This window comes from Ostrinia nubilalis, chromosome 20 (genome assembly GCF_963855985.1).
Source record: "Ostrinia nubilalis chromosome 20, ilOstNubi1.1, whole genome shotgun sequence".
Lineage (NCBI taxonomy): Eukaryota > Metazoa > Arthropoda > Insecta > Lepidoptera > Crambidae > Ostrinia > Ostrinia nubilalis.
Window position 1 is genome coordinate 6557343 of NC_087107.1, and position 24526 is coordinate 6581868.

The following is a 24526-nucleotide window of genomic DNA, read 5'->3' on the forward strand; positions in this document are numbered from 1 at the left end:
TAAATACATAACTATTAACTTCTAGTAAATAATAAAAGCCTGTAATGTTTTGTGCTCAAAATTACATCCAGAAGAGAAAATAAAAGACAACAAAAAAGTACAGTCAACTTCTATTATTGAAAATTATTAATTAATATGAGAAAAATATTTCTCAAAAGAACACTGTTTATTATATTTTGTTTTCTTTAATGTTTGTACACTAATTATCATTAGGCTATCGCCGTTATCGCTACTATTTTCGCCTGACCCTCTGACCCGTCTTATGACAGACTGATAACTCCTAGGAGACCCAAACAAAGTTGTTCAGTTGCTATTATGTTACATCACGTAACACATCAATCAGTGAAAATGACTACAAAAAACCTGAATCGCGTTATATTTTCTTCTTTCATACAGTCAAAACGGATTAACTTGTTACGTTCATACAGTGATAGCGGTAAACCAGCTATAAAAACACCCTTGTACGATTTGCATAATAAATATGGCGGAAAGTTAGTAGATTTCGCCGGTTTCATGTTACCCGTCCAGTATTCGGATATGAGTGTATCTGCTTCGCACTTGTATACTCGGAAAAGTGCCTCGATATTTGACGTCTCTCACATGCTGCAGACAAACGTTCGAGGTAAGGATTGCATCGAATGGTTCGAATCGATTACGCCTGTAGACCTAAAAGGTATGGCACCTGGCACGAGTTCTCTCACCGTATTTTTAAACCCCAACGGTGGAATAATAGACGATTTGATAGTCACAAAAGTAAATGACGAAACACTTTACATTGTTTCTAACGCGGGAAGGTTGGAAGTTGATAAAAATCACATGAAACAAACATCGGAAGTGTTCAGTCGAAAGGGCAAAGATGTCAATGTTGAATTTTGGGATGTCGGTGAAAGAGCACTTATAGCTGTTCAAGGTCCCAAAGCGGCAGCAGCTGTGCAAACTCTTACGAAATTTTCGCTAAACAATCTTACTTTTATGACCTCTACTGTTGGTTCAGTAGCAGGAGTAGAGTGCCGGGTCACTCGGTGTGGATACACCGGAGAAGACGGGGTGGAAATATCTATACCAGCAGATAAAGCTGAAGTTTTGACAGAGTCGTTGCTGAAATGCAACGACGTCAAACTAGCTGGTTTGGGTGCGCGAGACTCGCTTCGCCTCGAGGCGGGGTTGTGCCTGTACGGTAACGACATTGATGAAGCATTAACTCCTGTGGAGGCCAGCTTGACCTGGCTAATTGCCAAGAGAAGGAGGACCGAGGCCAACTTCCCTGGAGCGGACATCATACTTCAACAAATAAAGGAAGGCGTAAACAAAAGGAGGATTGGTATTAGAATGGAATCTGGTGCTCCTGCAAGAAAAGATGCGTTACTCAAAAATCCAAAAACCTCTGAGGTGATAGGCAAAGTGACGAGTGGCTGCCCGAGCCCTTCTCTTGGTGGCAACGTTGCCATGGGTTATGTCGTAGAAACACTCAAGAAAAACGGTACAGAATTGTTAGTAAACGTAAGAGGAAAGGACAACGCCTGTGTAGTTGCAAAAATGCCATTTGTGCCGTCGAAATACTATATTAAGAAATAAAAAACTATTTAAATATTTAAAATAATAGTTTTATTTATATTTGTTTCACAAACATAATAACCGACACAATCGTCTACTTAATTACATCAATAAGCTAATGAAATAAATGTTTAAATTGATAAGAAACGAAACAGTTAACAATTTATTGTTTGTTTGAGCAATAACGTATTATTTCTAAATAATGTACAGTGACGTCATCGCGTAGACAAGGATACTAATGGAATCAAAAGGAATGTAAAATTATAAGACACTTCAGACATTAGTCTTTTGCACTTCTTTGCTAATAATACTGTATCTAAATTCATAAACTATTTACACCATGTACTAAATTATCACAGATATATTCAAGGTTTGATCTATGGAATGATCACTAGGAAATATGTTTTACAATCAGTCAACACCATACAGGCTCAAGTATGAAACCACATTAAAATTATTGAACTGGGTTTAAATTCAGTAAATGGGACAATAGCGATTCATTAAAAGTTATATACAGTCTTTATCTTTAATAAAAGGGGCAGCGTACATTTGAGCAGATTTCCTGTTATCGCGAGAAATGCACCGATAATAAAATTCTGGACACAATATTCGAGATGAAATTAATGCTAATGTAAGTACATAGTAAATTACTATTGGGTAATTTGCTTTAGCCGCAAAAGAGCAGGTCCCTACAATATAAACTTATTGTCCAAGGGTATAGGGACGGAGATCGATTGGTACTGTTTTTATGGCAAATGGTCACTGATTCACATCTGGAGCGTCCGTCGTGAAACGCGATTGCGCGAGACGAGCGAAGTCTTCGTTCAACTTTTTCAGCTTTTCGGAATACTGAAATTAGAAAATTATTTTTTCTTTATTTATTGTGCGAACTAAAATCCAATCTAAACATCAGCCATTCATTAGTAAAATGCGCTAGGAAAAATTTTGGGATTAATAAATTTTTGAAACTTACCATCACCTGCATAAGTTTTTAGTGAATATAAGAAAACGGAAAAGCTAGCAATATAATTTAAAAACGCAAGCAGAAAAGTTTCGCAACACAAATAATTGAACTAAAAGTTGTTAAATAGCTAGAACCAGCTCGAGTTTAAACTGTCAGGTATGGCAGCCGTGACGTCACATCGACGTTCGCTTGATGGGGCGAATGCGGGGAGATGTGCAGTTAGCTCAAGTGGGTTGTACATCAGTGTTATCCCCCACCAAGTTTAATTTTGCAGTTGGTTTATATGGGAGAACATGTCTAACAACAGGAAAGTTAATTTTGTTTTTAAATTGAACATGTTTTTGTTTATGAAATGGAAGGGTGAATGAACCGGATAGCACAGTCGACAGTACAAACTATAAGGCTGAGTTGTACCAACATACTTTAACAGAAACTATAACAAAATCCGGCCTTTTTATATGGAGTTTGGCAGATTTTTGACGTTTGTTAAAGTCAAAATAAGATGGTGCAACTCAGCCTTATTATATAGTTGAAAAATAGCACCTATTACAACTGAATAAGGTTTACGTGATATACTCACGTCGCACGGCTGGTACTGCTGCGCCTGCGCTTGCTTGCCCTTGCTGCGCTCCTCCTGGATGCGGCAGTTGACGTGGTAGTTGATCTGAGTCTGCAGCTTTACGAAAATCTTCCTGTACTCGTCCTGTATCCTGTTCATTTCGTTGCTTACGTGAGCGTCCTTCTTCGCCATGTAATCCTGAGAAAAAATTAAAGCCTTTTTTAAGACATGAGAAACAATCAGCTTCTATAGACAAAAGGCAAAATATCGATTAGTGACTATTCTTTTCGGGTGCTAAAAATTAACGAGTTAATATGATGTGAAGATTTAAAGTAGCATAGCGCAAATTGGCGCCCTAAAACTTCCAGAATATAGCACAGTAAGAGTAATTTGATAGTGCCAGTGATTACAAATCAAAATCTAAGCCCAAATGCAAACATTTGTCACAAATAAATGCTTTACCTTATAAGTAAAAACAGTTTTCTTAACATTCTTATATTTATCTTGCAGAGTAATATGTTCAGCTTGCATCTTTTCATATTTCCGCTCGAGCTGAGCGTTTTTCGACTGCAACTCGGCTAATTTCGTCTTCACTGCCTGACATTCTTTAGCGCATGACGAGTTACGTTGCTTCCACTCTTCGCGTTCATGTTTCAACACGTCTTCGAGGGATCCAAGGCGTGATATCCTCTCTTTGTACCTCTCAGCTTTCAAGCGCCACTCGACGACATTGTCGTTCGCTTTCTGACACTCAGCTTGCAACTCATTGTGTTCCTTTATAAGCACGGATATTTCGTTCTCTTTCGCTTCCAATATTTGCGTCACTTTTCCTCTTTCGGAAAGTATAAACTCTTTGAGTGTTTCAACTTCTTGCGCTTTTCTTTCTAGAAGTTCCTTTAGCTTGGTGATGGCCCCTAGATGATCGTTCTCCATTTCTTTTATCCGCCGCGCGCAGTTCATTTCCATTGTTTTCATTTCTAAGGTAAACTTCTCGGCTATTTGATCTCTTATTGCTTTTTCTTTCATCATCAGAGCAGTCTGTAAAGGCCAAAAAATTAAATTAAAATAAGCCATATTCATAGCTGATTTCAAAGAAATAGGTTATCAATTTAACACTCATAATCATCATAACCTACAGTTAACCTGCTAGATCAGCTCAAGCTAAAATGTAGCGTAGTGCAAATGTATAGCAGTGTAATCATGTAGCGTAGTACAAATGTGTAGCGTTATATAATGTGTACAGTAGTGTAAATATGTAGCGTCGTGTAAATGCGTAGCGTAGTGTAAATGTGTAGCGTAATGCAAATGTGCAGCGTGGTGAAAAAGTGTAGCGTAGTGGTAACGTGTAGTGTAGATTCTACACTGTAGAGTAAATAGTTGCGTAGTGTATACGTGTAGCGTATTGTATATCTGTAGCGTAATATAATGTGTAGTTTAAATATGTAGCGTAGAGTAAATAGTTGCACAGTCTATACATGTAGTGTAGTGTACATTTGTAGCGTACTGACTGACCTTAGCAGCGATGTCGTCATCGCCGTCCGGGGTCCTATCTTCACCAGCAGGGCCCAGCTGCTGCGGAGACTGCATCTCATGAGTACTAGTGCCCACGCTACGTTGCTCGCGCAGCTTGCGGAACCGTTCCATTATGTACTGCTGGAAGAACTCCGCCTTGCCTTTCAGCTCTTGCATTAGTTCTTCGTTGCTCTCTTGGGATGCTGTTAAATTGTTGTATAAAGTTATGTAGTCAATTTGTATCAGACAGTGAAATATTAAATCAGATTTAAATCACCTGCACGAAACATGAGCATACATACATGGGCTTCCAGCTTTTAGGTCAGGGAATTTTTAGGCACGGATAGGAGTTTCGATATTTAAAGGATGAAACATAAGATAGGCATGTTGATGCGTACAATTTCCAGGCGCACATTGCGTCAGCTGCTGATTACATATTTTTAAATCAATGTTCTTGGAGCCTTGTATGATGTACCTATGTGTATGTATGTGAGCTTACCCAATTTAACACTGCATTTGCTGAGCTGGTCATCGAGGTATCGAATGCGCTTTATGTGTTTTTCGCATTGCGTGCATGGCTCCATGTCTTTCCTCATCGCATGTTTTTCATCTGAAGGTAAATTTCAATTAAAATAATAGCAAAAAATATAAATAACCATAAATTGACTGTCACAAAAGTATATTATTTACCTTCTAAATACTTGTTCAGTTTATCCGTAAACTCTTTTTGCTTGTCAGTAAAGTCTTTCTGCAGTTCAGATATCCTCTTATTGGCTCTCTCCAAGTCTTCTCTAGTGCTTGTGAGGTCAGATGATAATTTCTCGACTTGCTGTTTCTCTTTCTCTATCCGTTCCACATATTCTCTCTCTTGATTCTTGAATGACTCTTTCTCTTTCTGTATTTTCGTTTGTATATCTTTTAATTCTCTAGTTGCCGCCTCTCGTGAACTGCATGCCTGAAAGATAATACGCATTTTTGTGATAATGTATTTCTATACAATATTATAATTGACTTGTCGTACAGCCAATCTTTTCTCTGTCACTATGTGAATAGGCACTTACAGGGCAGATATGTACCATCCTAGACTGCATCCCACTTAACATCAGGAGCGATTGTGGTCAAATACCTGCCTTGTTATACATAAAAAAAAATGTGTCAGTCTTGGGGGAGGCTTACGTTCAGAAGTGGATGTCCTGTGGCTAAGTAAGCCCCAAAACTGTTTCACTGCATGTTCCTAGGCCAAACAAATGAAAATTTCCCTAGGTTCAAAACACTCCATTTTGTGGTCCTTCGAGCCGGATAGCTCATTGCATACTTTTACTATCATTAACAATATTTAATTAAAACTGTAAATAAATACCCTTGTAGCACATTTTTAGCACACCACATAACTGTGTAAGACCTTTACCTGTAAGTAGAGTGTCTTGAGCTCGATGTTTTCCTTGAGCGTGTCTTTGAGCTGGGCGCTGTATCGCTCTAGTTCTCGCAGCAGATCTGCGTTGGCTTCTTGCACGATGGACGCGCGGCTGCCTTTCTCTGACTTTAATTTGTCGTATTCCATTTCTAACTCTGTGTACTTTAGGTCCAACTGTAAGTAAAGAAATAAAGGGAGTTAGGATAGCTATTAGCAACAATAAGAGTGGAATTTACTGATTTGTTTTCTCGATTCATTCATACCATCTCTATTCACTAAGTCAAAACTTCCATTCCGTGATTGGACTAAACATCATGAGGGTTCATTTTTCGTTGTGGTAAATGTAACTTACGTTCTTATGTTCACTCCTCACTTCATCCAGCTCTATTTGAAGTCTTTCATTCTGTTGCTTATAGCTCTCCAATAGCTCGCTGTCAGAGCTACTCCCGAGTAGTTCGAGCTTATTTTGTAGCACTGCCAGTTTAGAGTTGAGTTGCATCTCTATGCCTTTTTGTTCTTCTATTTTGCTACGTAATTCCGATTCTTGTTTGCGATGCTGCTCGAGCTTTTTGTCCCTAAAATAGCATAATTAGAATTAACCTTTTGACGGTATAGCAAGTTATAACCTTGTTTTTGGACCTTAAGACAAGGGTTTAAAGTTAAAAATATGGCGTGAAGTGTTTTGTATGCCTTACCGCTTAGACAGTTCTTCTTGCAACGTGGACATCTTTTGCATTTGTTGTTTGTACCGATTCAGCACCTCTTTGAGCGTCGTCAATTTGCCGGGCGAAGGTGGTTCACCTGATAATTTAAAAATAAAACGTAAAGTACAAATATTCTGAGGTCAGCACACGTGCGAATCGTTTATGAGAGCGAAGCGACTACGCAGCATACATTTGGCTCGCTCTTAGCTACGCCAATGAAGTTAAAAGTCTCTAGCACTTATACCAAACATAAAACATATTATTCCTCAATATTTTTTTAATAGGATTTGAATAATTATGTGGTAACTGACTAAACATTCGCGTAGCGCTAGTATATGCGTGCGGTCTAGATATTATTTACCTAGATAAGTTGTGTCGGGGAGAGCTTCCTGCAATATCTGGTGGAGGGTAGTGCGCCAGCTCTCGTGGTCCTTTTGTGTCGCCGACAGCTTGTTACGGCAGATAACCAGTTCGTGAGCTGTTACCTCCAACTTGGACTAAAACCATCAGTAAGTTAGTTCTATCGAATAATAAAGACTTAATAAAACTATTTTTATTTTCATTATTTCTTATTTTTTCTTAGCAACATTAAACCGAAAGTCATCAAGATAAAATTGTTGTGGCGTTTCTTCATTAATTAATTTCATTTTATTCTAGAAATTATTAGAAAACGGTAGCGTAGATGTACCGTCTAGCAAAAACTCAGGCATCTCATGAAGTTGTAATAGGTTTATTCTTTATTCTTAATGTTCTTAATATACATTTCTGCGTCAGCAAGTGGTGGACTTGGCGACGCCGACGTGGTAAATGCAGAGATAGATATTGAAATAGTTTCACTGTTTCGCGTCGGAGGTGTATTACCAGCGTATCTAATGCACCGTCGATTATACTTACGCCTAATTCCTTAACTTGTTCCCTTGCAGTGTTCCTCTCGCCAGTGAGCTGCGACACCTTTTCCTTGAGCCGCGCGGTCTCGCCGCTGACCAGCCGGCTTTGAGCCGCCTCTAATTCGCTGGCTAAACGGTTTATTGTGCCCCCTTTCTCTATCAGTATCTCCTCTTTTTCTCTGTCTCTCTCCATGCAGCGGCGGTCGAGAACTTTAATTTCTTTTTCCTAAAAAACAAAGGGAATAATAGTTTCAACATTTTCTTTTGACTTTGAGCGGATATCTTTAGAATAAAGAGACAAAAAGATTATGTATCTGTTGTTTTAAGGTGTGCTTACTTTCTCTTCTAGTCTGTTCTTGGCTTTTAATAGGTCACTTTGTAATCTCTCCACTTCTTCTCTATGTCTGAAATTAAACAAGAATCATGATAGAAACTTTTCAAGATACCATTCTATTTACTAAACAAACTGTAACAGTCAACAAAATTTACCTATCTTGTTGTTCTCTGAACAATGCGTCGGTATCATGGCTGTGGGCAACCTAAAAAACAATAAAACATTTATTTACATTGGAGTACAGTCAATTCCACATTGAGCATAACTTTGTACTAAATAAGTATCTTATGAAATTGAAATATGTAGGTGCAATTTTTCACTAAAAATAGTTATAGTTATGTTGTTCTCATTACCTGAAGAGTATGCAGTCTCTGTTGCACATCCTGCAAACTCATATTAGCAGACCTCAGTTCTAACTTCAGCTGGTCTTTTTCCTGGTCACTTTCCATTAGCTTCTCAGATAGTGCAGTCACCTGCTGCTCTAGCTCTATCAGTTTATGCTTGCTTGAAGCTACAAATAGTTATAAAAAATTATAATTACAGTAATACAGACATCTCAAACGAAGACTGCAACATTATTGTCTGTTTGTGTCAGGTATTATATTCAAGTGATTGTGTCAGGTATTATATTCAAGTGAAGTTCATCTTTGCAAATCAAAATTTAGCTTTCAACATATTCTAAAATAAGTTACGCTAAACACAACTACTATGTAGACTACAGGTAGATTTAATATACAAAAACTATTCATAATAATACTGTGACTACCTATCTGGGTGACTGATACAATAGTTTTGTCCAATAGATGAAAGTTATTGATAACTAATATAATAGCTAGACAGAGACTAGGCCTAGATTATTGCAAGCCTTTTAGACAAAACATGGTTTTACCAAGCAAATGATGAGCCTCCTGCAGTGAGAGCTCTGCTTTATCCCTGTCATTGACAGCAGCGGCGAGCCTGGCTCGCAGGCTGTCAACTTCTGTGTCCAACTTCTCCATTTGAGAAGCTAGCTGTTGACATTCTTTGACGCGCATCTGGAGTATTCAAGTAATAGGTAAATTAGTATTTGTATGATCAAAGAAGTACATTAAAAATTTATCAGTATGTAGAAGCAATAATGAGTAAAGTTAGACAATATTATTATAAATTCTTGGATAAACCAGTTTGTTTTCTTACCTCATACATTACTTTTAGCTGTTCATTATTCATGTATTCCTGCCTAGCATCAAAGTTGTTTACACCATTATATTGACCTGTGGATAAAAATATCCATTACTGTATTGTTTTCAATAGAAATAGTGCAAAATACGATGGTAGTTGGTTAAAACTAAATTAGTGTTACTGATAATGAAATATTAAGAGATTCATCAATTTTCACCTCGAAAGTCTTGTTGGAAAAAATGATTCTGACCATCACCAGCTCCATAGGGACTGAATGGTAGTTTCATTGGTTCCTCCTGGTGCCTTATGTGATGCATATGATTTTTGGGTGTCTCTCGGTATGCCTTAGGAGTTTCCTGCTCCTTCAAGTGGTTTAGAGACTCCACATATGTTGGCGGCAGACCTGTTCTAGTATGTTGATCTGATGCAAACAGAAAATTAAATAAGTGTATTTTAATCTAAGCTTCAAAAGGCAAACATGGTTAACAGTGGTCCTTTCCGAGTCTTACTTTCCTCTTCAATTAGACAATATTCAATACTCTTCTAAATTGCTAAGTATGCTGTAGTTACATTAAACTCATGTGCACCACTTACTGCCGTTAGGTTGTCCTGCATCTAAAGTGAAATTTCCACTGCTGTTCACTGAACTGGCTTCATCATCGTCCAAAAGATCGTCAAACGCATTCGCAAGTTTGTGTTTCAACTGAAAAACATAATTTTATTTGATGTTATTGGTGTTTTCATTATTTGTTTATTTATATTATGTTTTAGGTTAGTTCATTTTTATTTGGCCTGTTTACCTCCTCATTGCGTCTCTTCTGGTCCTCCAATTCTTCTTGCTCTTCAAGTCTGTCTTGAGCACTATTATTTATGTGTATACTTGCAGCCCCTTGGAATAAACTCATTCCTGGACCTTCCATGTTTACCAGTAAACAATTGTACAGCTAAAAATCAATGGTTTTTACTATGCTACATCTAAAACATACATTATTGCAAGATAATCTTTAACTGTCTAACATTTAGGGAATAAAATTCATGTAGTTGTCCTGGAATTAATGATTAACGAAATTCATTTACAAAACCAAATACACGTCCACATCAAACAATCACAAATAATACCATAGACAAGAAGAGAACATAAATAAAAAAAATAAAAATGCAAACAAGACCATAGAGTTTAAATAATTTTAACGCTTCTTTGAGTAGATGACTTTGGAGAATACATTCCATAGAGAAAAGTAATACATAGGAAATAGAGAACCCTCTCTGTCAAATTTTTGAGCCTACTAATTGACAGCCTGGTGTTAAATTCCCTGTACTTAACCTACGTACGTAACGCTCACATACATACATAGTACACGCACACATACATACATAAAGTCCACGCACACATACACACAGTTCACGCACACATAGGCCCTCATAACCTTCAAAGAATTATTGTTTTTATGATGTACAATGTAGAATTTTTTCAAATCCATTATTTTGAAAATATTTATCTTTATGGTGTACGTATTGTATTATTTTCAAAACAATGGATTTGGAAAAATTCTACATTGCACATGGAAATGCAAATAAGTAAACAAAAACTTTTGAATTTAATAATTTTACTTTATTTATGAACACACATAATATTATACACCAAAAGCGTCTTTTCGCAAAGTTTTCAACAACACTAAAAAAGCATTTGCACATTGAGAAAACTCAGATCACTTGTGAACATAACAGAAAGTTTCTTCGCGATTCACGAAGGAACGAACAAAACTCCGATGAACCAGAACAGCAGCAGGTACGAAGGAATGAACTTGAATTTGACTCGACGACTCTTCAATACTTTAATAGGGCCACAGAAAACTTAAATGATGGCTAAGAAAACAAGAATGCATTTAACATAACAAAAACAACACCGGCCATTTTGGAGGAAAAACAAAGTTGCCATAATGTTAAATAGTAATTTCTACTACTCTATTATGTAAATTATAACAAAAATGTCAATGTTCAGTTTTAAATTAAAACAAATTAATTTCATTTAAAAAAAGTTTTCACATTGTAATTGTTGAGAGGGGCTATGTGTGGTCAATTAAAGGCTGACTCCAAATTACAATGAACATTTATTTCAAAAACGGACGGTCTTATATAGGAAAATATTTACAAAATGAGACAAGGACAAAACATATACCTATTTCACAGAGAATAATTACAAACATTTTAGGGTGAGACAATAAAACGATTACCTACACACATTATAATAAACGGTCAGAGCGAGACAGAAGGAGAACAGTATATGTATTTCACACTACACAAATATAAATAAGATGGAGGGTACACAAATTATTGATACTGAATTTAGAATGAGATAGCCTAAACTTACAAATACATCTGTTTCATACAACATGGAAATAACACTTAAAAGACGGTACACGAATATTAATTAATAAGCAAGATAGATAAGGACAGCAAGAAGTTAGTATACGTTTGTTTCACACAACATAAATATTACACAAAAACAAGGGTACTTTAATAAATAAATAAAAACAGATTACCGACATCTTAAAATAAAAAGTCTAGTCGTAGTCTAGGGCAAAGCAGCTCTCATCGTCCAGTGCGGCGGTGCTGCCGGTATGATGCGGACGTATGTCATGTGGTGTCGCCACATAGCTCCCCCTCAAGCGAAGCGTACAACTGGTTTCACTGTTCTTCCGGATCGTGTTCTCATCGCGGTTGTAGTGGTCGCGGGCGTCTTCTTAGTGATGTCGGTAGTGATGTTGTGATCGTTAATGTCTTCGTTGAGTGTGTAAGCAGGCTTTAGTCGATCGATCGAGACGTTGACTTCGCGGTCGGGTAGTTTTATGCGAAATACTTTGTCATCTCGACGTAGCACAGGATACGGGCCTTCATACGGCGCTTGCAGTGATCTTCGGCCGGAGTCGATGCGCAGAAATACACTTTCGCAGGATTGAAGATCTTTGTGCACGAAAGTTTTAGTGTTGTGTCTTACTGGTTCAGCGGCTTTGAATTCGTTGATAGTGTGACGTAATCGTTCCACGTAGGTGTAGTCCATATTTTGTAGTGACGTCATCGGGGTGTTATTGAAGAAATCTCCCGGTAATCTTATGTTAGTTCCGTAGGTCAGTTGTGCGGCGCTTACTCCGGTGTCTTGTCTTGTTGCAGCTCGTAGTCCCAGCAGAACGGTAGGTAAAGCGTCAAGCCATTTAGTGTTACGGCTGTTTAGGCTCGCAGTAAGGGCGGTCTTGAGAGTTCGGTGCCACCGTTCTACAATTCCATTGGACTGCGGATGATATGCGGTAGTTCTTGTCTTCTCTATGCCAAGTAGTTTAGTGAGTGATGTGAAAAGTTGGCTTTCGAACTGGCGTCCTTGGTCACTCGTCAGTGTAGAGGGACACCCAAATCGTGAGATCCATCCTTCGTAGACGTGTCTGGCTACTGTCTCGGCGGTTATCTCGTGCAGAGGTACGGCTTCTGTCCAACGGGTTGTGCGGTCTATCATTGTGAGTAGATATCTATGGCCATGCTGTGAAGGCGGTAGTGGCCCGACGATATCGACGTGTGCGTGTTCAAATCACGTCGGGGTCACCACTGTTGAGAGGGGCTATGTGTGGTCAATTAAAGGCTGACTCCAAATTACAATGAACATTTATTTCAAAAACGGACGGTCTTATATAGGAAAATATTTACAAAATGAGACAAGGACAAAACATATACCTATTTCACAGAGAATAATTACAAACATTTTAGGGTGAGACAATAAAACGATTACCTACACACATTATAATAAACGGTCAGAGCGAGACAGAAGGAGAACAGTATATGTATTTCACACTACACAAATATAAATAAGATGGAGGGTACACAAATTATTGATACTGAATTTAGAATGAGATAGCCTAAACTTACAAATACATCTGTTTCATACAACATGGAAATAACACTTAAAAGACGGTACACGAATATTAATTAATAAGCAAGATAGATAAGGACAGCAAGAAGTTAGTATACGTTTGTTTCACACAACATAAATATTACACAAAAACAAGGGTACCTACTTTAATAAATAAATAAAAACAGATTACCGACATCTTAAAATAAAAAGTCTAGTCGTAGTCTAGGGCAAAGCAGCTCTCATCGTCCAGTGCGGCGGTGCTGCCGGTATGATGCGGACGTATGTCATGTGGTGTCGCCACAGTAATTAACAATATTCTCAAATATATTTTAATTAAGAAAAAAATGAAAATATGAAGGAAACAGGAGTAGCGACATCTAGAGCGTTTTAGGGTAGTTAAAAAGTATTTGAATTTATTCACCGATGTCGCTGTTTGGAAGCAAGTTTCACTTCGATGACCGTTGTATGGAAGTTTCCACACCCTGATACATTCTACAAAAATTATTAATTTTGTTTGACGGACGATACACCACAAATTTTTTTTTTTTTTTTTTTTTTTATTTGTGGCAACCAAACCTCTCTGGGAGGTTTATTTCTGCCAATGTCGAGTGAAAAATATTGACATAGTTATCAATAGAACGTGGGTGTTTCAGTTCTATTGATTTTTCATGGATTCCGTGGAGTTAAGTATGCCCGTAAGCAGGTTTCGAGACGCCACCGGGTCCAAAGCGGGTTGTTCATACGACAACCCACTCGACACTCGATGCGCGCTCAAATTCGAAGTATTTCAATGTTTTTTATAATTTATCACTTCACTGCACTTTAGAACACAAAATAACACCAAATTTGTACACTAAAGTCCATTAAATAATAAATTGAAACCATTAAAACAGATCGACCATGCTTCCCGTTCAACTACCCTCCACGGAATCCTACACCACAAAACATATGGTCTAATTTTTTAGAAATCAGCAGAAATGTCATCAAAAATGGCCAACTGACATAAAAATATTTTTAGTCTGTGAACTAGTGATGCGACAAAACCTCTCGTTAATCGCGCAGTGAAATTATTGTAGTACTTGCGTATAGAGATGGGTAGTGGGTAAAAACCCATTTCACCCGATTGGGTTTAAACTGCGTGATTTGGGTAAAAACCCGGTTTTTACCCATTATCACCCATTCTGGTGGGTGAAAACAAAAATAGCGTTTTTTTAAAGTGAGAAGTGGTATTTGTTGCTAAGGGGGCGTTCTAGTGTTACGTAATGCAATCTGGGGGAAGAGGAGGTCTTGAAAAACGTTACAATGCGTTACAGTGGCGGAAGGGCGGTCGATTTCAAGTTTTTAAGCAGAAGTACTTTGTAGTTGGTGTTGTTATTTGTAACTTTATACCGTAATGTCGTCAATGAGAGAGTTTGGCATCTTTGGCATCCCCCCCTCCATGTCCTTGCCATGATCACAAATTATTGTGTTCCTACTAAATTTCTTTTAAATCGGTTCAACGATTCTTGAAATAACACCATTTTATAAAATAATTGGTCACATTATCATAACGTGATCAATTTTACGCTTTGGCCACGATATAAATGCATATTAGTGTTAAATTTGACTTATTACTTATTAATCAATAAACTTAAATGAGAAAAATTCAATAAAAATAAAGAAAAGATACCAATTGAAATAATTATAAAATGATTTGTTTTCACCCGGTGTAAACACCCACGGGTGGAATGAAACGGGTTTTTATTGGGTTTTTACCCTCATGTGGGTTTTTACCCGGGTGGAAACCCATCTCTACTTGCGTATCATCGGCGGGTGATCGTCAAAATACTAAAAATATGAAACAAAGTCGCAACATTGAATGTGAACTGATTATGAAATTTTCGAGAACAGAAAACAAACTGTATGCACAGATGTTATTAAAAAACACACTGGACAGTAAAACAATCAATGATATCCGTAAAGTTATTAAACTTCAAATAGTTGCAAAAAGTTCTGTTTGTCAGTGTTGCTACTAGTGACATCTCGCTCGCTCAGTTCTTTGTTGCTCTATTTCGCTAGGGAGGTAATTTAAGATGCTATCAATGAGGGTTTTCGCGATTGAAAAATCCGCCAGATGGCAATACGTAGACGCGAGGTCCAAATGCTGCATGATTGGTTAATTTTGACATGACATTGATAGATTTTTCAATCGCGAAAACCCTCATTGAAAGAAGATTTTTATTTTCTTTTATTTTATTTATTTTACTTATATAGGAAAATAAGCAATGGAACAATACGTAAGCATAATTGCATAAAAAAGTAAAATAATTTCGTTTAAATAAAACCGACTAAAAATTAAACTGACTCCGAAAAAGTATAAACTAAAAGTAGAAAAATAATTGTACGTATCTCCAATATTGTCGAAGTTATCGCTGGAAAACTAAACAAAGTATCGTATTTTTTTTATTTAAAATTAATCAGTAATCGGAATAAGTGAATACTATAAATAATATCGATTAAATTTACAGATTATTGTCTATGACTCACAGGTTACAGCACTGATGTTTCAGAGACAAGTCATAGACAATATGGAGATAACACATGATTTTAAACGTCAAGTCAATTTGACAAGTGTCACAAATTTTCATCGTCCACGTATTTTGCTAAAATAATTTGTTTCAAAGATTGATTTCAAACTTGTATAAACGTGAAAATAAAGTTGGTTTCATGGGCTAGTTAAATAATGTGTATGATATTATGAACACGTAAGTGATTATGGTGTAATTGTGTATGAAAGTGTTTGTTTACATCTCTGCTGGATTCTAAAAAATCAAGGTTATAGACGAGCTAGTGAATGCTAGAGCTACATTAAAAAAGTTGAAACTTGGTGCAACTTTGTAGGAACGATCAGAGTATAGTACTTAAACAACGATGGTGCAATCTAATCTTGCTTGACGCATTTATTTGTAATATTTTAAGTTACATTGAAAACTATGTTAAAGCAACATAACTAAGTCATTCTGGCAAGAGGTAATATAAGGGCAAGAGCTGTTTCTTGCTAAAAAGCGTAAGCATTTTTTTTATTAATCCGAATCTGTTGCTTGGCTGTTTGCCCTTTGTCTTTTCCTGCAAAAGGAATAATAAAAAAAACGAATCAGGCTTGAGCTTGACATTGATGACATTTTTTTGACACTGCTTGTCAGTCACTTGTCAACCAGTGTTTTCGCATTGCTGCACTTTGTTGTGATCTCATTTTTTTTATAAAACTACGTTTCTAAAATAATAGTAATTATTTTCAGTGTTTATTTACCAGTTTAAAATGACTGCCTCAAAATTCCATCCAGTAACGCACGTGCTATTTGACATGGATGGTTTAATTCTTAGTATGTTCAAACACAGTTCAATGTTCAAAAAGTTTTTAAAGTAAGTAATTTGTAGTATTAATAAATGTAATTAATCTTTTTTCAGATACAGAAGACTTGTATACAGTAGCTTTTAAAAATGTATTAACACCTTACGGCAAAGAGTACACATTTACTCTTAAATTGAAATTAATGGGCTCCCAAGCTCACGAGACCGCTAAAATAATCGTCTCCGAGTTGGATTTGCCAATAACTCCTGAACAATTTATGGAAGAAACTAAGAAGCAATTTGAAAAACTATTTCCAGATACACAAGTTCTTCCTGGTAAGGTCTAACACTTATTTTAATCATCTTTCACAATATGATGGTTCAACATGTGTTATGGATAAAATAATGTTTATATTACAGGTGCAAAGCGGCTTATTGAACATTTGAATAGTCGCAACATTCCAATTGGATTAGCAACAAGTTCCAGTAAAGAAAGTTACGAGTTAAAAGTAAATAAACATCATCAAGAGCTGTTTTCTTTGTTCCCATATAAAACTATGGGATCCTCTGACCCTGAGGTGAAGAGGGGAAAGCCGTATCCTGATATATTCTTGGTTGCTGCTTCCAGATTTCCTGATAAACCAAAACCTGGACAGGTACATAATTCAAATTTGCCATTGATGAAAAATGTTTTTAGTTAATGTTTAAAGATTATGGACTCAATTAAGATTATAGTCTTTTTCACCTAAGATGATCCGTATGACGTTTCGAGTTTGAAAGATTTAGAGATGTCACATAACTAAACCATAGCGATTTATCAATCGATTTTTTTCGGAGATTTAGTAAAACCTACTTTTAGAGAAATATTTTGTATAGGTGTTATTTAACAAAAAAACACGTTTTTTTTAATAACAAATATTATTGTAACAATTTTTTAATGATAATATTCAAATTTCATGGTTCGTGTTCAAAAAAACGATTCCTAAAAAGTACTGGTTCTGTTTCTTTAAATTAAAAACCATTAATTTATTTTTAATGCGTTTATTAAAGTCAATGATCGAAAAATATAGTTGATTTTTGTGATGTTTTTAATAACTAAGAATTCACTGCAATCGATTAATGAACCGCGGAAGTAATCGATTTTATTAAACAAGAAATACCCCAGCACTAAATGTATTCCGTTTCACACATCGCGTACATTAAATAAAAAATATTTTTACATCGTATTTAATTAAAATATAATCAATAGACTCAGATTTTACTATATATTTCAAGACAAGGTAGTTTTCTTTTTTTATCATATTGCTAATAAAATACAAATATTTTTTCAAAAATATTCTGCATAATATGTAGTATGCGTAATATGGATAACCTTGAAGTGTCATACGGATCATCTTACGTGAAAAAGACTATAGTAGTTTGTTTACTGTTAAGAGCCATTTCACAAAAATATTCCGCGCGAATTTAGGTAAAAGCTGTCAATGCAACGTCAAAAGAGTAAAAAGAACGCTGAAATGGACAAAAAAATCTTGAGCCGTGACCGTATTAAGACTTGATTTAAGTTATTAATTTTAAGGTAGGATGAGGTATTCAAACTTGATAAATTAATTTAAATTTTTAATAGAGTTTATTAAGTCTTTTATATTTCGATTCATAATGAAACACGAATAGGTATAATATGTAAAATATATATTAAGTACAAAATAAAGACAGTCACATAGTGAAAAAAAAATTTGCCCCCTTACAGCTCCATCATCGGACCCTGGATACGAACTATTCGTCAAGGCGAATCACACAAGCCCAAACTCCATAGGGTTCTATTGTTTTGTTACGGAGGTGGCCATTGCATCTCCTCCAGATCCATTATCAGACAGAGCTAAGAAATAAATAAATATTATTATAAGTAAACAAATAACTAAAATAATTCATCTTACTATCTTACTTCTTACTAGTCTTACTAATATTATAAATACGAAAGTTTGTGTGGATGTCTGGGTGTTTGTTACACTTTCACGCAAAAACTACTGAACAGATTTTGATGAAACTTTACAGTACAGTACAGCAGTACTAGGCAGTCTGTGTTCAACTATCGCTCGGGTCGGACGTTCCTATCGCAAGACCTTTGGTTCACGCAGTTCCGATACGACTCTAGTGCTGTGTGTAATCATTTTCGTGAATAGGTACACTGAGTTTATTAATTTCTACGAGTGGATTTCATTTTGACTGAGACCTACGCCATGAACCCTGAACCAGAAGACCCTGTCGCCAGCGACAGCGACGCTCATCCATCCCTGGCGTCGACCAGAATAACAATGTATAGGCTATAATTTATGACGATCTGTGACAAACTAAATTTCAAGCGGGTGAAGCCGCGGACAATACTACATATTTCATACTAGCTTTTTGCCCGCGACTTCTTCTGCGATGAAGTGGAAAATGGTTCTAATAGAATTAAAATATTCTAAGAAAATTAATTTTGTTAAATGATTATATTTTTTGATATAAAATCTACAAATTATTATGTTTAAATATTTGAATACTTACAAAATTATGAGATCTTTCTAAAACAAAATTAAAACACTACACCTGCCGCAGATTTCTTTGTAAACAATGTTTTTTTGTTTTTCCTTCAGGTGCTAAAATCACCAGGCTATTGTGTGCGCATACTCTGGAGTATTCCACATACAACTGGTCGTCGGAGAAGCATAGATTTCCATTAAGTCTACTCCCGCTACCATATAGAACTCCGCTAAAACTCGTGAGGGCGCCAACACTTACTTTTGTATCGAAAATTAGTATGAGCAGCTGCGCACGCGGTTGCCCGTTGCAGGCTCTATGCAACCACACTATTTTAAACCGTGGTCCCTAAGCATGAGATGGGAAACTGCACTCTCTTGAATTCTCTTGAATTTGATGGTGTTAGGGGAATCCTAGGAATGAATACAGACTTTCCAATGGAATCTCCTCATCAATATTGCGAAATTGCGAGTTGCAATGCAATGTTACGTTTTCACTTGTTATTTTATTGTTATCTGACCTTGATTTTTCAAACACGTGTCAAAATAAAAAAAAAATTTAAATCAAAAGTACTAAGGAATATTTCATTGATATCAACTTAGAAACAAGCACAGATCACAGAAACTAAAGAGAAATGTGACAAGGGACAAATTGGAACATATTGCTTGTGAAAGCAATGATGACAGTAGCGACGTCATTATGTAAACAGTTTATATTGCTTGCATAGTACTAAAGATTATTCGAACGTTGAATACTGATACCGCAGTGGATAATGAGCACATAATTTGATTTCTTTGTGTGTGTGAATTTCTAATACGACACTGAGTTTCGAACTCAGCGCATTACTTAGCATCTCTCTATATTTCTATGGAACCAAGTTATCTCCAAAATAACATTCCACACCTTTTTAACCTAGTCAGGTAATAATTTTAATAAAATACGAAGCACGTCATCTATCAATAGGATATATTATGTATATTTTAGAAGTTAATAAATTATGCATAAAATATAAACACGTTTAGTTAAATCGTAGAATTTCTGAAAAACAAGTACTAAAATCATACTGAAAAAAAAGTATTAATAATATGTTATCTAATATAATGATAGTTTTGCTGCACAAAAAAGGAGACAAAGGAGATATTAACAATTATAGACCAATAAGCTTAATGTCTAATATATATAAAGTATTTTCTAAAATAATATTGTCTAGATTAACTAACACGCTTGATGAAAACCAGCCAAAGGAGCAGGCTGGATTTAGGAGCAACTTCTCGACCATTGACCACATACACGTCCTACGCCAGATACTTCAGAAATACAGGGAATACAACAAAATATACTACTTGGGTTTCGTGGATTTCAACAAGGCATTTGATTCCCTTGAACACCACTACATATGGGAATCATTAGAACAACAAGGGGTTCATAAAAAGTACATACGCATATTAAAAATCATTTATGGAAAAAGCACAGCACAAATAAAACTGGAAAGGTCAGGTGAAGAGTTCCCGATAGAAAGAGGCGTCCGTCAAGGTGACCCTATTTCACCGAAGATATTCTCAGCAGTGTTGGAGCTGATCTTTAGGAGACTGGATTGGGATAATTACGGACTCAACGTGAATAGAGACAAATTAAGTCATTTGAGATTCGCTGATGATTTAATACTTTTCTCCGAATGCCCGATGACCTTGGAAAAAATGCTGCAGCAATTATCAGACGAAAGTGCAAATGCAGGGCTCACAATGAATATAACAAAAACGAAAGTAATGACCAACTCCTCACAAAACATTCATATTGCAGTTAATAACCAACAGTTAGAATATGTAAGCGAGTACATTTACTTGGGACAATTAGTATCACCGACAGAGAGTATGCAGAAAGAAATAGAAAGAAGAATAGCAAACACTTGGAAAAGATTCTGGTCGTTGAGCGAAGTAATGAAAAATAATGAAATGCCTATGGCTGAAAAACGGAAAGTCTTCAATGCTTGCATATTGCCATGTCTTACATACGGATGCCAAACTTGGGCCTTAACTGAACAACAACAAAATAAATTAAATATATGTCAGAACGGGATAGAGAGAAGCGTTCTAGGAGTGAGAAGAAAGGATAAAATGCAATTAAAAAAGATCAAAGGGAAGACAAAGTTTGGAAAAGTGCAATCATTATGCAGGAAATTAAAATGGCGCTGGACAGGACATATGTTAAGAGAAAAGAAAGAGAAATGGACCAGAATAATTACGGAATGGTACCCTAGAGAAAGCAGAAGAAGTAGAGGAAGACAACCAAAGCGATGGGAAGACGATTTGAAGCAAGTAGCTGGGCCAGAATGGTTACGTACAGCAAAGGACAGAAACAAATGGAAATCCTTAGAGGAGGCCTTTGTCGAAAGACAAGCTGTTAAGAGGAGAGATAAGCCGAATGCCGAAAATACTATTTTAGTTTAAATGAATTTTTTCTTACCTCTAGTTATAATTTGTAATATTATGTATAGTGAAATAAGTTAAAAAAATTAACAGCAATAAAGGCTTATTTTATTTTATTTTTATTTTATCTAATTTATTTATTAAACGTCGAATTTTATCAATGATTTTGGACTAAAGTTTTTGAAAATATTTTATAGCCTAAATAGAAAAAAATTAGGATTCTAAATCGTGAAAGAATTTTTTTTCGGAGCCTATTGCCTCCAAACAAACAAACAAACAAACAATTAAATCTTTCCTCTTTTATTAGTATAGATTTAACAACAAAGCTTCCCTCTCGAAACAAAACGCTTCTTTTTCTTCTTCACGAAACAAAACTCAAAGCGGATAAATAAATAAACAAATCTTTGGACAATTTCACAGCGCCATCTAGTCCAAAAGTAGGCAACCAATATGCTTGTGTTAAGGGTGCTAGCATAATGGATATACTTTTTTATAATTTATTTATTAAATTAAATACATGGTACCTACATATTATACATAGTTACACCCAGATCCGTCAAAGAAATTAAAATTCATCATTTCAATTTCTGCTCGGCCGGCCGACTCGAAACAGCCTCTCGGCATAGTATCAAATGCATTTGGTCGCCGTACAAATCACCGCTTCACGACACGAACGCACGTAAACGTCACGGCGGGAAAAATGACACAGATCCTACCTTGACGGGCGCTCGCGCCATACTAATCGATGTCGGCTTACGTATTGTAATTTATACTGATATTCACATCAATATTTTGACAAAGTGGTTACTAATATTTAAACAATAACTGTAGAAATCAATTCTACAATGAATATTCTTTATTTTTGGATACTTTTATTGCAGTTATTGCTGTGTTTTTAAACCAAAAACCACGATCAAAATGTGACGTTAATCTTCAAATTTGCCAAATTATTTTTAGATTTTACTCAATAATGGTAATGAAATTCAAGAATCTATTTCATTAATGGACTACAAGAATATATGTCCGATGACTACTATATATTTTTAAGCTTATTATATGAGCATAAATAATAGATACAGGACTTTGAAAATGAGTCTGCGGCAATTTTTCCGTAAAATGGTTGTGGGAGATGGGGCACTGTGAATAAAGCAAAAGAGTTTTAGTAAATCCGTTTCATTAATGGTCAACACCAAGGATTGACCTATCTTTCGCAGTTATTAAATAATCTCTGGGTGTTGCTTGTCTTGTAATTCATGCTTCCAAAATCTTAGAAATTCGCACGAAAATGTAAAATGGCTCTTAAATGCCAATTGGTTAGACTTCATTTTTAAGCAATAAGCTGAGATCTATTTTTCCTTCTTTCTATTAATTCTGTAAAAGATTCCAATTCATATTATATTAATTAAAAAATAAATTATTTTCAGTGCCTGGTGTTTGAAGATGCCATAAATGGAGTTAAAGCTGCTCGAGCTGCCGGCATGCAGGTGGTGATGGTGCCAGACCCCAGGATAGACCGGGAGCTCACAAAAGAAGCTACATTGGTCCTGAACAGCTTAGAAGAATTCAAGCCAGAACTATTTGGTTTACCAACATTTGAAGACTAGTACCACCATTGACCATCAATGGATATTAGAGTTGCTATTTATTGAATGTACACATGACAGCACATCAGGCTACCCATTTTTGTTGCAAACTCGCCCCTATTACAACTTCACAAGAACCTGTGGGTTCTGTTAACGTTGACGTGCCGTCGTCTGTACTTTTATTCAGTGTACTTATACGGTGCTTACATATTTGCAAAGATAAAACTGGTCTAACGTGACAAACTTACAAACATACATTTTGTAAAACAATGCCATTGTATGATGTGATATTTTAGTAAGGGGAATTATAAAACGAGCGACTAAAAAAAAACTTTGCGACTGATGATGGCATACTGTTTTAATACCTTGAGCGGTATGAATTTGAGTAAGCGAAAAATTTACCAAACTAACGACGAATATTGATCAATAATAAAATCCAGAACGAGCTTACAAAATGTGGGTTTTGATTATTACATTTCAGACATAAAAATACTATCCGGGCGACTAAATTACTAAGTGAGCGACTAGAAATACAGAGAGGGCAACTTTAATATGAAGATACATTAGATTTTTCTAATTGAGGTTTTACTGAACGAACTACAAAAAAGTTAATTCTAAGCAAAGTTTTGTAAGCTGCTTTATTAATGATTATTGGTTACTGATAATATATTTGAGGTCTCATGTTTTTTATTTTGATACGCTTTATTCATGAAAACTACAGATTGTTACAGCGCGCGAATTCGAATGGGGGCGGGGCGACTGTCCCGAATTTTTAACAAAATATGTATGCAAACACGTTTTGGGTCTAGCAATTCGGCTCAAACTAACAACACCGCCACTGGAAGCAAAACTGATACCTATTGGACAAAAAAGAAAACGAGGCCGGCCCGCTAAGTCCAAGCCAGCTCTTATCATACAGTGACGATGAGTAGGTAGAGCTCCTCAATCCTCATAGGTAACAATCAATGAACCTTATTAATAAGATTCCTTTTTTTTGGGTCGACAGAAGCGACTTATTTTATTTTGTTTTTTTTTTGTTGACTCGATTTAAGAAAATACAAATTTATTTCATTTTTCGTAATACATTGTTTCATTTGATTACCTACCCTTAAATAATGATTTATTTTTTTCGCTACTAGAATAGTGTTCCGTCAAATATTTATTTCATAAGATCATTTTTAGGGTTCCGTACCTCAAAAGGAAAAAACGGAACCCTTATAGGATCACTTTGTTGTCCGTCCGTCCGTCTGTCAAGACCCTTTATCTCAAGAACGCGTGAACGTATCAAGCTGAAATTCACATGAAATACTCAGGTCTATTGTCCCTTTAAGCTGTGAAAATATCAAACTTCTAAGCCAAGCCAATCAAAAGATACAGCCGATTATGTCGATATTTTCAACAAATTTTCAACACTCGCAAAGGAATCAAAACCTACAGGATACTTCCCGTAAACTCAGAATCTTGAAATTTGGCATAAAGCATTGTCATATAATGCAAATATAGGAAAAATTGCGAAAATTACATTTTTTTAGTTATATAATACATATAATAAAAATATTTTAATAAAATGAAACTTACTACCTTATTTCTCACGAACGAATAAAGGTATCAAATTGAAATTTATACCAAATACCTAGATCTGTTGTCCCTTTAAGAAGTAAAAAAATCAAACTTCTAAGT

The 24526-nt window shown here is 35.8% G+C and overlaps 3 protein-coding genes across 5 annotated transcripts; 2 read left to right on the forward strand and 1 right to left on the reverse strand.

Moving 5' to 3' along the window:
• Positions 1-125: 125 nt before the first annotated feature.
• Positions 126-1600, forward strand: LOC135081549 (aminomethyltransferase, mitochondrial). The gene has a single exon (XM_063976290.1). The coding sequence runs from the start codon at positions 316-318 to the stop codon at positions 1573-1575; it is 1260 nt and encodes a 419-aa protein (XP_063832360.1). The 5' UTR covers positions 126-315; the 3' UTR covers positions 1576-1600.
• LOC135081545 (centromere protein F-like) lies at positions 1583-10278 on the reverse strand. 2 transcript variants are annotated; one of them, XM_063976284.1, is made up of 20 exons: positions 10259-10278; positions 9890-10033; positions 9684-9792; positions 9307-9510; positions 9105-9181; positions 8818-8962; positions 8282-8439; positions 8084-8133; positions 7932-7998; positions 7602-7820; positions 7069-7204; positions 6699-6804; positions 6356-6578; positions 5998-6177; positions 5280-5544; positions 5089-5199; positions 4590-4792; positions 3540-4115; positions 3099-3275; positions 1583-2403 (listed from the first exon to the last, which is right to left on the reverse strand). In XM_063976284.1, exons 1-20 carry the CDS (start codon positions 10259-10261, stop codon positions 2314-2316), a joined length of 3243 nt encoding a protein of 1080 aa, XP_063832354.1. In that variant the 5' UTR covers positions 10262-10278; the 3' UTR covers positions 1583-2313. The 2 variants fall into 2 exon arrangements, with proteins under 2 accessions (XP_063832354.1, XP_063832355.1); XM_063976285.1 differs by lacking the exon at positions 10259-10278 and having other exon boundaries at positions 9890-10207.
• Positions 10279-16190: 5912 nt separating this feature from the next.
• LOC135081550 (pseudouridine-5'-phosphatase-like) lies at positions 16191-22980 on the forward strand. Of its 2 annotated transcripts, none has more exons than XM_063976292.1 (4): positions 16191-16352; positions 16438-16656; positions 16741-16976; positions 22688-22980. In XM_063976292.1, the coding sequence occupies exons 1-4, from the start codon at positions 16289-16291 to the stop codon at positions 22865-22867; spliced, it is 699 nt and encodes a 232-aa protein (XP_063832362.1). In that variant the 5' UTR covers positions 16191-16288; the 3' UTR covers positions 22868-22980. The 2 variants fall into 2 exon arrangements, with proteins under 2 accessions (XP_063832362.1, XP_063832363.1); XM_063976293.1 differs by having other exon boundaries at positions 16205-16254.
• The last annotated feature ends 1546 nt before the right edge of the window (positions 22981-24526 follow it).

What these genes read in the sequence shown, in the direction of transcription:
- LOC135081549 (XM_063976290.1), top strand. Translation starts at nt 316, where the DNA reads ATGTTACATCACGTAACACATCAATCAGTGAAAATGACTACAAAAAAC.
- LOC135081545 (XM_063976284.1), bottom strand. An exon ending in GGAGGCTCATCATTTGCTTG is followed by an intron (nt 8,440 to 8,817) that starts GTAAAACCATGT and finishes AACTATTTGTAG; the next exon opens with CTTCAAGCAAGCATAAACTG. An exon ending in CCCCGACACAACTTATCTAG is followed by an intron (nt 6,805 to 7,068) that starts GTAAATAATATC and finishes TTAAATTATCAG; the next exon opens with GTGAACCACCTTCGCCCGGC.
- LOC135081550 (XM_063976292.1), top strand. Translation starts at nt 16,289, where the DNA reads ATGACTGCCTCAAAATTCCATCCAGTAACGCACGTGCTATTTGACATG. An exon ending in AGATACACAAGTTCTTCCTG is followed by an intron (nt 16,657 to 16,740) that starts GTAAGGTCTAAC and finishes TTTATATTACAG; the next exon opens with GTGCAAAGCGGCTTATTGAA. An exon ending in ATAAACCAAAACCTGGACAG is followed by an intron (nt 16,977 to 22,687) that starts GTACATAATTCA and finishes AATTATTTTCAG; the next exon opens with TGCCTGGTGTTTGAAGATGC.